Here is a 15,543-nt window from a genome sequence, read left to right on the forward strand (position 1 = left end):
GACCGCTGCTGGCGTTCCCGGCGGTACTGGTCCCGGATGCTTCGCCAGCGTTTCATCACATCTTCCACTGCAATGTGACAGGAAATATTGTCAAATTCACATATTTGAGAGGTCACATTTTCTACCAGTAGTCTAGGCATGGGGCCTTCTGGGGTGTGCTTTCTACCCATGGTGGAATATGTAGTTGGGCAGATACACAGGGTCTCTTTAGCTACACTTAATAATTGTTTTGTCTAGGAGGATGAGGAGCTTGTGGCCTAACCCCAAATTATGGCTGTGTGAAGCCACGTGTCACATCCAAATGTAACGGCCTCATGAGGCTAAAAGTACATGCACAGGAAGGGGGGTGCTGATTCTATATTCCTTTTTTCTTGCGCGCTAAGGTTACTGATGTTTTGCGTTGTGCTTACGAATTTTATGCTGCTCCTCACGTGGTCGGTCACAAAAGTCATGGTACATCTGGCGACAGATGCGCCTCCATGACGCCTCCTTTCTTGCCCGGTTTGCATAATTTGCATCGCGTTGGTCCCAGATTTCGGACGCTCCTGCACCAGGACAATGAGCATCTCAACATTTATGTACGTGGACGCCATGCTGCTGCTGTACTCCGTGGAGGCGTACTTCCTGGATGTCTGGAGCGCTTTTTGAGCTCATTTGCATGTCTAGGCTTCCTCATGATGGACTGGCCCATTTCCTGTCACCAGCCAAAAGACCTGAGTATTGCTCGCAGGTCACACATCTGGTCCGTGTGTAATCCGTATTTTTTGCGAGCCCATAGACTTGCATTGGTGTACTACGGGCGTAGTACGCTGACAATCGCAGCATGCTGCGATTGGCACGGAGCGTAGGATACGGATGAGAAATAAACGCCTGGTGCGAGTGACCCCATATAGAATCATTTGTCCGTGTCTAATGCGTGCTTTTAGCTCCTCTCACTCGGCCGTATTCCTCGCCAGTGTGACCCCGGCCTCAAAGTCTTTTCAGACCAGTGGGCCTCTTTGCCAGCTGCCTGGTGGGTCATAGATACTCTTTTCCACAGTCTCAGGCTAGTTTTTTCCTCCATTCTACCAAGAAAAATGGTCGAAACACAAGAGATCATTGGACTTAGAAAGAAGTACAGAGGCTTTTAAAAAGACAGGTACTGGTCAAAGTACCAGAATCAAAAATCAGAACAGGGTTTTACAGTAATCTATTCCTGGTTAAAAAAAAAAAAAAATATCAACAAAAAAAACTAAACAGATGGTTCCCACAGAACTAGCATCAGTATAAGAGCTTTAAATTTCCAGTTTATAATAATCAAAAGTCAAAATGGAACCCCTGAAATCAACTGTAAGGCCACTATACCGATTTCGTTTCATGGCAGTGATAGACCTCAAGGACTCATTACCACATCCCGATACATCCAGACCATCAGAAATTCCTCAGGGTAGCGGTGAAGATTTGTGATAACTTTTTCCACCTATAATATCAGAGCCTTCCCTTCGGGAGTTTCAATAGCCCCCCAGAGTAAGATTGTAGCAGAAATGTCGTCCTACATAAGGAAAAAAGACATTGATAGTGCCTTACCTAACCGATTTCCTAATTATAGGATGTGACAGATCGCACAGGGGAAGGGGGTGTCGACTTCGCTCACCTCAGGGGAGGGGAGAGAAGGACACAGCAGTGATCGGCTCTCTGGCGCCACCTCTTGCCCCAAGTCAGGCAGGGAACTGCACCAAGGGCAAATAGTCGCTGGAAAGGCTTTCCTTATAGGTACCAGTTATTGAGGCGCTGCCAGTGAGGGGTGATATACATCACCAGTACAGGCTGGCCGTCACTGCCAGAGTTTCTCACTAAAACACTACCGTGCCATAGCCACGTCCAGAGTTCAAATTTTGCTGGAATAGTGACGACTCCTGGAGTGGACCCTCTGGGTCGTGGCACCAACCCTCCCAGGGCGAGCTGACCTAGTGAGGACCACCCACTATACAGGGAGTGTCAGGGGCAAGCCCAAGGGGGTAAGGTACCACGACTGCTGGCACCAGGTAGCCGGCTCACAGGAGACACGAGTGAGTGTGTCTGCAGGAACGTGTAAAGCGTGGACACAGGGACACGTGGTGTACCGGACGGTACAGGGTGGGTGTACAGAGGCACAGAGTGCTCGGGAACACAAGGTGTGTACACGGGAGTGCGCTAGATACAGGATAGTGCAAGACGGGTACACAAGAGCACGTATGGCGTGCAGCGACTAGTACGTCCGGGTGTGAGCAAAGCAGGACGCATCCAAAGGAGCACATCAGAGTACTGAGTTAGGCAGCTGGTGTGCCAGGAGGTGTAAGAGTACAGCAACAGAGTGTGTGCCAGGAGGCACAACTGAGCATAAGACAGAGCACAGGATCAGAGCATGTGCCAGGAGGCACAACTGAGCACAAGTCAGAGCACGGGATCAGAGCGTGTGCCAGGAGGCACAACTGAGTATAAGACAGAGCACAGGATCAGAGTATGTGCCAGGAGGCACAACTGAGCATAAGACTGAGCACAGGATCAGAGCGTGTGCCAGGAGGCACAACTGAGTATAAGACAGAGCACAGGATCAGAGTATGTGTCAGGAGGCACAACTGAGCATAAGGCAGAGTGCAGGTTCATAGTGTGTGCCAAGAGGCACAGCAGAGTACAAGGCAGAGTACAGGTTCAGAGCGTGTGCCAAGAGGCACAATAGAGTACAAGACAGAGTACAGGTTCAGAGCGTGTGCCAAGAGGCACTAATAGAGTACAAGACAGAGGACCCGAATACAGCGCACAGCCAGGCAGGGACACGGCAGACCAAGTCAGGAAGTACAACAATAATCAGGCACCTCCCATAGGAAGAGGTAGTCTGATATAGCACATGATCATGAGAGCTTCCGGGTCAAGTCCTCCAATACCATAGAGGACAGACCTGGAGACAGAACAGAGAAGAGCGTGTGTGCGCACAGAGAACATAGTGCACACAAGAACCTAAGCACGAGAGGTGCGCGTGCGCACCCGATGGGACCCCCGGAGCGGCAGCAGCTCCAGAAGAGGTGATGTCGGGGCTGAGGTCCCGCCCCCAGGTGAGCGCGGCATGACAGGCGGCGTGACAAATAGTTTGAGGGTCCAATGTCACATTGGTAGAACCTCTCATAAGTGACCCAATTTTGCAAACTACACTTTTCAATTAATTCACCTAGGGGCGCAGTGAGCATATTATCACACGTGCTTCACAGAATTTTATACCATTAGGTGGCGAAGAAAGAATAAATTACATTTTTACCACTAAAATGTTTTAGCTTCAAATTTTTTACTTTAATAAGAGCTTAAGGGCTAAATAGGAAAAAAAAAATTGACCTCTCAGTTTGTTGTGCAATTTTTCTTGAGTGCCCCAATACCCTACATGTAAATCAGGAACTACATTTGAGTTAAATACAAATCTCATAAAGGAAGTAGCACCACATTATAGTGCAGATTTTACTGTTCTGTTTTGCAGGTGCCATGAACAGCAAGAGCCCCCTAGGTGCCAGAACATTAGAACCCTCCATAAGTTGCCCCATTTTACAAGGGTGCAGTGATAATATTGACACCATGGATGTGTCACAGAATTTTGTAAAATTGGGCCGTGAAAAAAAGATAATTACATTTTTACCACAAAAATGTTGTTTTAGTCCTAGAGTTTACATTTTCGCATGGAAAATAGGTAAAAAAAATAGTACCAAAATTTGCCACACAACTTTTGCTGAATGTGGCAATACCCAATTTGTGTCTGTACAGTACTGCTTAGTCACATGGTGAAACTCGAGAAGGAACGAGCACTGTTTGACTCCTCAAGGACAAATTATTGTAGAACAGTTTGTGGACTCCGTATACAAAGTGCTCAAGTGCTAGAAGAGCAGAATCCCCCCCTCAAGTGACCCCATTTTGGAAATTACACCCCTCTGATAATTTATCTACAGGTGTAGTGACGATTGTGATTCCATGGGTGTTTTCCAGAAACAAGCAGAAGTGGATGTTGCGCAGTGAAAATTACAGTGCCCATTTCGTGCTTCTGGAGACCTGGAACCAGTAAATTGCTACAGAAGTAACAAACGTGAACGCTAAGGCTATGGGCCCACATAGCGTTTTTAAACGCACAATGAAAACCGGACTCCTTCCCAGAAATCGTGCGTTTTTTCCCCGTGTGATTTCACCGCGATTCTGTTCGCGATTTTGCCGCGATTTTCTCAAACACTTTGAAGCATCGCTTGGAAAGTGATTGACAGGTTGGTCACACTCGTCAAACATAGTGTTTGACAAGTGTGACCAGCCTTTTACTATTGAGGCTGCCTATGCGGCCTCAATAGTAAAAGATAAAATGTTAAAAATGATTAAAAAAAAAAAAAATAAAAAAATCGGGGTATATTTACCTTCCGACGTCCCGCGCTGCCATCCCGGGCCTTAGCGTTCCTAGCGATGCCTTGCGAGACCTGTGGTGACATTGGTCTTGCGTTACTATAGCGATCTCGCGAGACTGCTAGAGTCACGCGAGACTACGTCATTACAGGACCTTGCCGCAAGGCATTACTGGGAACGCTGCGGCCAAAGAATGCAGCGCGGGACGCCGGAAGGTAAATATACCCCGATTTTTTATTTTTTCTTCTTTTTTTTACAGGGGTATGGTACCCAGGGCCTGGAGGACAGTCTCCTCCACACCCTGGGTACCAACCGCACATGAGACGCTTAACTTCCCGCACGGTGGGCATAGCCACTTGCGGGAAGTAAGCGATTCTCATGCATTCCTATGGGTGCGGAATCGCGGCAATTCTTTGCGATTCCGCACAAAAGAATGATCATGCTGCGATTTTTTCTGCGATGCGATTCCGCCGCGGAAAAAAATCGCAGCATTAGCACAGCATGTGCGGAATGCCATAGGAATGCATGGGGGGCGTCATGTACAAGATTTTTAAACGTTTTCGCGCCGAAAATCGCGGCAAAAACGCTTAAAAATCGCATCGTGGGCACACAGCCTAAATGTAGTTTAGGGGCTCAGAAGGTATAGGGGCACTTGGATTTGGGAGAGCAAGAATGTGATTGATTTCTTTTGATGGCAAGGAGCCATTGTACTTTTCCCAAGCCTTTGTGCTATCAGTAACATGGAAGCCCCCTATATTTCTATTGCCAGATGATGGAACCGAGTTGGAGCTTTTTTTTTTTTGTGGCTTGAGTTGAAGCTTTTATTGGGAACATTTTACATAACATTTTGGATCATGTTTAACCTGTGCTCTATGTTGAGCACTTACATCGAGTTTTAATCTAAATCTCTGAATGACGTGATTCAGATGAAACCCCTGAGGAATCCATTCACTATGAGGCTAGGCTTTACTCTGGACTCCCTCTGGCCTCTGTTCAGCTGTCACGACTTTGTTTAGTATCCCGGGGCTCCTTCCCTTTCCCTAACACTAGGAGCGCCCTAGCTCTCCCTGTTCCCTGGATTACTTCTAATGAAGACACCGGGGTCATGCACCTTGCTGAGGTTCTGAAACCGCATTCAGTCTGTTCCCTCCCCCCCACCCAGTGAAGAGGGCTGTAATATTGTTTGGCTATACACCAATCAGATTAACAAGGTAATACGAACAGAGATAAAGGAATATACCAATCATATAAAAATGCACCTCCAAACAGAGGGAGACATCGGGGAGTGAAGGATGGGAAAAACTAAAGTAGGAGAGGATTTGCACATGACCAAAACCTAGCAACAGTGGGATTCCGCAATGCTGTGGATTTTCCCGCGGCGGAATCGCATCGTGGAAAAATACGCAGCATGCTCACTAATTTTGCGGAATCGCAGCGATTCCGCCCACATAGGAATGCATTGTTCTGCTTACTTTCCGCATGTGGCTGTGCCCATCATGCGAAAAGTAAGCAGAACATTTGCGGATGGAACCCAGGGGGTGGAGGAGAGAAGACTCAACTCTAGGCTGTGGGTACCATATCCCTGTAAAAAAAAAGAATTGAAATTAGAAAAAATCGGGTTATATTCACCTTCCGGCGCCCCGCGCAGCCTTACCGATGCTCCTGCCAACTCCTGTTCCCAGTAATGCCTTGCGGCAAGGACCTGTGATGACGTAGCGGTCTTGTGATACCGCTATAGTATCGTGAGACCGCTACGTCATCAAAGGTCTCGCAAGGCATTACTGGGAACGGGAGCATCGAAATGATCGGGAACGCTGCGCGGGACGTTGCAAGGTGAGAAAAACACGATTTTTTTATTATTTTTAACATTAGATGATTTTACTACTGATGCTGCATAGGCAGCCTCAATAGTAAAAAGTTGGTCACACTAGTCAAACACTATGTGTTGCAAATCGCTAGTTTTTCTGCAGGAAAATCACGGGAATTTAAAATGTGGTTTTCCAGCGGAATGGAATTACGGAATTCCCGCGGTAACTTCCGCAACGTGTGCACTAGGGTGACCTCAAAAAATCGATGTCGGAATTTTGTCCGTCTGGACCCCACAAAACGATTCCCCTTTCCAGATATTGAGATAGCCAAAATTTGAAAAAATCCAAATTGAGGTATTTTAAGATTTAGGTATTTTGCATAGTCTGTTAGACTATAAGGAATGTGACAACAACATTGCAGAAATAGCCCTGACCAAATTCTCGAACCATTTGTGGTATTTGAATGCAGAGTTGGTGGGATTATCGTTTTTTGATCCCACCATTACAGACAATGAAAAGTTGTTAATGGCTAATAAATTGCTCAGTAGCACAGATGAACCATCAGAGCACGCTAGGGTTGTAAATCCAAAAGTTAGGAAAGAAAAATTAAAAGAGGTAGGAAGTAACCGACTTTAACGACCTTCTGACAAAAGATGAAGAACAAAAGCAATATGTCCTGCAAGTTGTAAGCAAATGCCGAGCATTATATTCTGACGTTTCAAAAACTACTTTAACAGAAGCTCTAGAATAGATTAGATAACTATGTAAAATTATCAACTCATGTAGGTTAGCGTGCTCTGATGGTTCATCTGTGCTACTGAGCAATTTATTAGCCATTAACAACTTTTCATTGTCTGTAATGGTGGGATCAAAAAATGATAATCCCACCAACTCTGCATTCAAGTACCACAAATGGTTCGAAAATTTGGTCAGGGCTATTTCTGCAATGTTGTTGTCACATTCTTTATAGTCTAACAGACTAAGCAAAATACCTATATCTTAAAATACCTCAATTTGGATTTTTTCAAACTTTGAGCGACGAGCGGCACGGGTTAACGTCGTTTGATCGAGCTCAAATTTTGGCTATCTCAATATCTGGAAAGGGGAATCGTTTTGTGGGGTCCAGACGAACAAGATTCTGACATTTTTTCCCCCCATATGAGATCCGGTCACCCTAGTGTGCACATAGCATTAAATAACTCCACCAAACGCTTTCTCAAACACACCACCAAAACCTGAACCATGCAGCAATGAAGCTAACTCAGGCATTTCCTGATTGCCATAGTCCACTTTATATAGAAGAGAGGAGTGGACAACAGTGAACAGCTGAGAGCCTTAAGGCAGGTAAACTTCCAGGAGCGCTCAACTGAGTAGATCAACACCTCCACGGCTGAAAGAAACCTGCACAGTATAACATGAAGTTGAAGTGCTTCTAGTCAGTGCAGTAGGAGAAATCTAACGGCACGGTCTCCTGGCTCCTCTCTGTCGCACAATCCTGTGACATCAGCGGTGTACTTTTCTTCAGAGGTGCACAAAACTGTGGCCAACCGTGATTTAATCCACGCTTAAAAAGACAAACACTGCCGGATCATAGGCCAGACGGCGTCGTCCACAGTGCCTCCATCTGACATATTATATAGGGAATCTTCCACCAGGGATTCTGTCTGGATCATGTATTTAAGAGATTTACATGGAAAACCCAGTGTAAGCGCTCAGCTCCTTGTGCGGTAGAAGTGATTAGGCGATTTATTCTTTGGGTCGGTGCAGTTACCAAGATGCCATACATATCTTTTTTTATGTTTGGCTGCCACCACACACTAAAAGACGTTTTTTTTTGCAAAAACAAGTTTTTTGCATTGACATATTTTGAGATCTTTAATTTTTCTATATAACTGCCCACAGTGTCATGTGAGGGCTTGTTTTTTGCAGGACGAGTTGACGCTTTTATTGGTACAGTTTTCGCGTGCATAAAATTTTTTGATCGCTTTTTTTGGGAGGCAGAATTAACAAAAACCAACAATTCAGGATTTTTATGCCTTTCACCATGTGGTAAAATTGACACAGCTGTTTTATTCTTCGGGTCAGTACGGTTACAGAGATACCACATTCATATAATTTTCTTTTATGTTTTGATGCTTTTACACAAACTTTTATAGAAAGAATTGTTTTTCCATCGCTATACTTATAGCTTTTTTATTTTTCTGCTGATGGAGATGTATTGCGGGACAAGATGACATTTTTATTTCTATTCAACATTTTGATCGTGTTTTATTCCACTTTTTGTTTGGCAGTATGATGAAAAAGCATAGGGTTTTTTTTTTTTTTTTTAAACAGTGTTGACTGAAGGGTTTAACTAGTGAGTTTTATAGGGCGGGTCATTCCGCATGCAGTGATACCAAATATGTGCACTTTATTTTTTATTTTACATACATATACCAATTCATTGGTATTTTTTCATTTATTTTGGATTTAACAAAATATATTTTTACATTTTCCTTACTCCCTCAATAGGTCTTTAAGGTTTATTACTTTGATCACTGGTAGAATGCATAGCAATGCACCAACATTGCTATGCATTACACCTGTCAGTGCTGTACTGACAGAACACATTTTAGACCACACTCCTGGCATGGTCTAAACAGGCTCCCAGATCTAGAGGTCATCATGATGACCTCAGGTTGCCATGCAACGATCTGGCCCTTGCGATGATGTCACGGGAGCGTTGATCGGATGGGAGAAGGGAACCCCTCCCTCTTCTAAATGTTGCTATCGATATCAATCAGAGCATTTAGGGAGTTAAGTGCACCTTAAGTTCTTGTGAGTAAAGCCTTCAGTCCTATTGTTTTAATTAATCTTTGTCTAATTGTATGTATTCTCAGATTTGTACAGTGTGGAAAAATATATTGAATAATTATTGGCACTTTATCTGCATTTATCACCAGTATTACACCTTGAAGGCACCGTCTTCTTTTCCTTCAACCTGGCTATTTCGGATTAAAAAAAAACTAGCGGCAAAGATGTTTTTCATTCATAGAAACATAAAACAGTAAAAAGCAGTGTTGTGAATCCAGCACTAAAGTGATGAAGAAAAAAAAAAAGACTTTGTAAAATTATCCTTTGCATTTCAGTTTTGTTTTAGGTCTCTCCCTCCTTCCCTTTACATAAACTTCTAGTGGCAGCAACTGCAACCTGATCTGCCAAGCCAATGAGCTGATAATCTATATCTCGGCCTAAGATGAATATTGTTTGTACTTAAATGTATTTTCAATGAAGAATTTATTACCAGAAAGATAACCAAAGAAAACTCTCTACATTTTGTTTATTGAGACATACTAATTAAAAAGGCACAAACATGGGGCATGTGTTTACATGGACAATATAACAAACATATACATTAAAAGTGTAGGAATGTGGCTGCTTTCTGCTAAACAGAAAGTACCGAGGCTTTTGTATATACAAAAGATGTACAGTTTTTGTCCTACAATACAAAAGATCAGTTATAAAATATTTTTACACTGAATTCTATTTATTGTATATATCAAGCCCCTACACGGTCTGCATTTCTCTATCCAGTCTTCTCATATGAGAAGTGTCCTTTTTAAAGCATGCCATTTTTCTACTGAAATGGCTGAATAGGTCTTTAGTTTTAGAATACTTGATCTATTTAATCAATTGATCCCATTATCTACTAGAATAAAACAATTCATTCAGCAGAAAACAGGTTGAAATGTATAAATAAAAATTACTCTCAATCTGATAAAAAAGTAAATGTAGAGGTTTTTTTTTTTTTGTTTTTTTTTTTTAGTATCGCTAAACTGAGTGGCTGAAACAGTCTGCAACACATTGCTTATAAAATGTGTTTGCTAGTATCTAGAGCAATTTAAGAATTTAATGCATATCTATAATGAAAATAAAAACTCAGTTCACATAATGCTCTAAAAGCAGAAATCTTGTATTCTTTTGGTTTACTACAGTACAGGTAACATTTTGGATGAGGAATAAAATACAAAATAAAAAAAAATATATAGCGAGTAATTATAGGGGTAGCCTTGAAGTGTGTTATCTGACCAAAAAGCAAGTGCTATTGGGGACAGACCAGAATTGGCATCATCCCACTGTCGCTAAAAGAATACTAGCAAGAACAAGGATCTGAATATAAAAAAACGCTAACATATTTACACATTGAACACAGATTTCTACGGCACACACTTAAAAAATTCCATAAAGGAAGAGAGGAAGAAAAAAAAAGGGGGAAATAACAAAACAAAAACCACACATATCTTGATATAATCTTGGCTTGTCTTGTTGGACTCACTACCGTTAGTGGTTAGTAAACAAACTGTTTACATTTTTAATAGAAGACAGCAGTTCCTTGTTAACTTTCTGACCCATCAGCAATCCAAATGGGCAAAGAATAACACATTCAGTTCTTGTGCTTCCAGACCCGGTGTAGATTTTCTTTTCAGCTTTGCTTTTTTGAAAGGCATTCCATTTGTTTGTTTCATGCTGGTTCCTGTGCTGTTTATGGCTATAATTGCATTCATTTGAATCAAGTAGGCAAGGCAGCATTGCTTCAGACGAGAGCATTCCTGGAGGAATCGGATGTAACCTCCAGCACACCATTTCATTTTTTTTTTTTTTCATTCTCAACCCAGACATCTTTGCAAGTTGCCTCCATTCTGCTGTTCTCAGCCCAAATTCTTGATCAAATCAAATACTCCAATCAGGTTAAATATTTTACATTCCAAATGCTGAGGATTCAGGAAGCAAAAGGGACAAGCTTCTTGGAAACTGTTTTTCCTTTTCAAATCTGTTTCCGTATAATCAATAATCCCGGGCGTTAGTACTCATTTGCACAATGTGTGATAAGACCAGATTTATATGTGCTTTCCAGCCCAGGATAAGGAATTCTATCTTCCTATGGAATACTGTTTGCAAACGTGATTCATCACTGTTGAATACAGATTCATGTGAAGACATTTTATTGTGCAACCTACAGATTTCATTTACTTTGAATATTAACAGTTAAAAAGCATGAAGGATGCCTTAAACAAACTTCACAAAAAAAAAAGTGATTTAAAAAAGTAAAAATGTATCCAATTAATTGGCATACAAATGAAGAAAATAAAATACCTTGCTAGTGTTATTAAAAATCATTAATAAATCATGTAAAATACTAATACAATTTCATTAAATCTGTTATAAACAGTCTCCTAGCCTATGTTCAGTCTTCGGTTATGGTTTATCCCTCTCCTCCTTTAATAGATGTGGTCCAGGACAAACAATTCCCAAATACTAAAAATGACCAGTGAAATTGTATCTCCTTCTTAGATCAGAAGCAAGTTGCTTGTAGAGCAGTACAAAACAACTCAATAATACTGCTGTAAATTCATGTCTAAATCCACTTTTCCTTTACCACGGTGATGTAGAAGGTAGAGCTTGGGATAAGAATGACATACTCTCCACTGGTCTCATTGCTATATTCAATGGAGCAGCTAAAGTCATTGGTGTTGGGAGATTCATAGGGCTTGTTATAGTGACTGGGTGTGCTATATTAACAGGAGCAGTGACTGACGTAGGCAAATTAACTTGGGATGTCAAAGACAAAGGTGAAGTCATTGAAATTGGTGTTGTTATGGTCACTGGATGCCCCAAATTCATGGGTGAAGGGATATTAACAGGACTGGAGACATTGACTGGACTCCTCATACTCATGGCTGCTGCCACAGTTACTGGGTTAGTCAGCGTTCCTGAAGCTGCCATGGAGGATGTAATATTGAAGGGAGAAGTAAGCGTCACAGACGTCTGAGGTGCAGTCGAAGTTTGGCACATATTGCTTGTATCTGCATTAAGAAAATAAGAAATGGGTGATCTACAGACAATTAAGAAAAGAAAATTAAGGAACAACTAGGTCTGACTACTGTTTATATAGTACATTCCATTATAAGAAAGCATCAAGCCCTTCCAAATTATATATATATATATATATATATATATATATATATATATATATATATATATATATTTACAGCTCTGGCAAAAATTAAGAGACCACTGCAAAATTTTCAGTTTGTCCGATTTTTCTCTTTTTAGGTATATTTTTGAGTAAACCGTAAATTGCTCTTTTTTTCTATAAACTACTGACAACAGGTGTCTGAATTTCCAAGCAATAAATGTTGTACTTTTTTCTAAAAATGAGAAATGGTCAAAATTAAATAAAAGAACCAGTGCTTTCAGACTTCAAATAATGCAAAGAAAACAAGTCCAAAATCATTTAGAAACAACAATACTAATGTTTTAACTCAGGAAGAGTTCAGAAATCAATATTTTGTGGAATAACCATGATTATTAATTACAGCTTTCATGTGTCTTGGCATGCTTTCCACCAGTCTTTCACATTGCTTTTGGGTGACCTTATGCCGCTCCTGGTACAAAAATGGAAGCAGTTCTTCTTTATTTGATGGCTTGTGACTATCCATCATCCTCTTGATTACATTCCAGAGGTTTTCAATGGGGTTCAGGTCTGGAGAATGGGCTGCCCATGACAGGGTTTTTATTGTGGTGGTCTCTTACTTTTTGCCAGAGCTACTGAATCAACTGGTATAAAGACATAAAATCACCTATCGAAAAGGTCCTATGATTCTGATCCATAGCACAAAAGAGCGGGTCTGGAGCTGAAAGAGTAAACGTAATATATCAAAGTCCCAACATAAGGTGCGACAAACTTTTCAGTAGATAATTTCAATTTGTGTTACATTATCTCAGTTGGGCCACGTTCACATGACTGTAGCTTCAGTCCGAGTGATGTCGGTTTTACAACTGGGCAATGCAGAGGAGTGATTTTAGCCACATACACTAACTTATTACGTGTGTCGGACGAGACTCACCCATTCAAGTATATGGGTGCACAAATAATGGGTTCCCTACTGAGCCATCGTATAGCATCTGATTTTTGCAGATACATTGCAATTCTTTAAGCCCTTCACCCCTGGGTAATCAGTTTTCTCTTCCCTTTCTTCAAAAAGCCAAAACTTTTATTTTTCCGTCAACATGGCCATATGAGGGCTTGTTTTTTGAGGGACGAGTTGTACTTCTGAATGACATCATTGATTTTACCATACAGTGTACTAGAAAACGGGGAAAAATTCCAACTGTGGTGAAATTGCAAAACAAGTGCAATATAAATGTTGCATATAATGTTCATACATGGTAAAATTGACCCGTCCATATAATTTTTCAGGTCAGTACAAGTACGCAGAACATGTATAGGTTCTTTTTTAAGTGGTTATAGAAAAAGAATTTTCATACAAATTTTAAAAGTTTTTATGTTTGTCAACATTTTCCAAGACCTGTAGCATACCCATTCTTCAGGATCTGGGGATGGGTGAGGGTCTTTTTTTTGTAGCTTGATCTGACGTATACATTTCTATGTGTAGCAGAAATCACAATCGATAAACCCCGGGCATGGGCCGGCATTCGCAGGAGTATCGTGATGGCAGGCACAGGGGAAACTTCTGCAGACCCCCGATTGTCATGACAACCCACTGGCGCCCCGCGATCACACGACATGGGCAGGACCAATAACGTGCTTCTCGCCAGCGAGGGGTTAAATGCCGCTGTCAGTCACTGACAGCAGCATTTAACTGGTTGTCAGCCATCAAGTGCAGTGACAGCCCACATGAAAGGCAGTGACACAGCTGATGAGCTAAAGATACGTCATCAGTCGTGAAAGCGTAAACACAGAAAATTCTATTGAGTCTTGTAAATTTTTAATAACTGCTGTTTTATAAAACAGATTGCACACGGATGGCAAAAGAGGGGGAAAAAAATGGCTGTGTTTTCTGGATGAAACACGGACAATTTTTTATACAGTTGTGTGAACTTAGCCTTACATGGTTTCTAGAAATTGCAACAAAATGTTACCACATTAAAGAAAACTTAAGTCATGCATTACAAACAGATGAGAGATAGATGTACAGTATATTGTATTATAGCATTTTACATAACTGCTGAAGAAGCAAATCACTTAGGCTGGTTTCACATTTGCGGACGGAGGAGCTGCGGACATTTTCCGTGAAGCCCTGCCCCCTGCCGCGCCCCCTCCGCCTAAGGCGCATACTTCTGCTTGCGGCCTGCGTACCCTATCTTTAGCATTGGGTACGCAGGCCCGTGCCGCTGTATGCAGATGCCGCATGCGTTGTTTTGACGGTGCAGCGACCTGCGCCGAACGTAGCATGTTGGAATTTGTTTTGTTCGCCGCACCGTCAAAACAACGCATGCGGAGGCATCCGCATGACCTGAGTACCCAATTCTAAAGATAGGTACGTAGGCCGCATGCAGAAGTATGCGGCCATAGGTGGAGCTGACTGGAGGTGTGTCAGGGGCGGAGCTTCACGGAGGAAGTATGCAGCTCCTCCGTCCGGAAAATTTGAAACTAGCCTTATTGGGTCAATGTTATTAATGTGCACTTAACCACACCACCCTTAGGGAAGGGCTTGGTCATTGCATTATTATAATTACTAGGATCAAGTAAAACCTTACTTTTTTTCTTTTTTAAATTCAACATTTATTTTATATACATTTACATATACTGAAACATTAAAATCTGATCATTGGTGATGATTTATTCAATTATGAACTTGAGCGAGTCACTTGATATCTTATATAACATTTCACAACCGTCTGAATGCGGCATTAAACTGCAGTTAAAATAATTTAAATGAACTTCCTGTACAAGTCTATTTAGCCATGATAAACATAAAAGTTAGTGTATTTGCACTATAGTACGTGCAATGTGATATAAATGTAAACTTTGATATACCTTCATATTTGATTCTACAATGAACTGGAGTCTGAAGTTCATGAAGTTGTCCTGGAAAAAAGGACAAAACATTAGATTTCATCCTGAGAAGAGACCACAGTAGCAATTTCTGTAAACATACAAGACAACTCCACATTATTAATTTGGCATTTATTTAGTTTCTACTCTGAAAACAGAGAAATTAAAAACATCAAAATGAGGAATACATGGTTTTGGCTCTATGGTGACTTTAACCCCTTTCACTCCGAAGTTTGTTTTACCTTCATAAACAAGCCAATTTTTACAATTCTGACAACCACTGTGACTTTGAGGTAATAACTCTGGAACGCGTCAACGGATCCCGCTGATTATGACAATATTTTCTGATGACATAGTGTACTTCATGATAGTGGTACAATTTGATATTTTTTGCACTTGAGAAAATATCGGAAATTTGGCTACAATTTCATGTCTAATTAACATCAGCAAAATATATATATATATTTTTTTTTTTTTGCTAGGAAGCTACAAGGGTTAAAAGTCCACCAGTGA

General features: G+C 41.4%; 1 protein-coding gene across 3 annotated transcripts in view; it reads right to left on the minus strand.

Moving 5' to 3' along the window:
- Positions 1–9,493: 9,493 nt before the first annotated feature.
- Positions 9,494–15,543, minus strand: part of VEZF1 (vascular endothelial zinc finger 1) — a 127,305-nt gene continuing 121,255 nt past the window's right edge. For all 3 annotated transcript variants that reach the window (XM_073542532.1, XM_073542531.1, XM_073542530.1), the window contains exons 5-7: positions 15,013–15,063; positions 12,812–12,865; positions 9,494–12,034 (exon numbers count right to left, since the gene is read on the minus strand). In XM_073542532.1, the coding sequence (XP_073398633.1) occupies positions 11,604–12,034; positions 12,812–12,865; positions 15,013–15,063 (536 nt within the window). In that variant the 3' untranslated portion in view covers positions 9,494–11,603. The remainder of the gene's footprint in view (positions 12,035–12,811; positions 12,866–15,012; positions 15,064–15,543) is intronic.

The sequence above is a fragment of the Dendrobates tinctorius genome, unplaced genomic scaffold (assembly GCF_039654945.1).
Source record: "Dendrobates tinctorius isolate UK_male_01 unplaced genomic scaffold, ASM3965494v1 ptg000127l, whole genome shotgun sequence".
Classification (NCBI taxonomy): domain Eukaryota; kingdom Metazoa; phylum Chordata; class Amphibia; order Anura; family Dendrobatidae; genus Dendrobates; species Dendrobates tinctorius.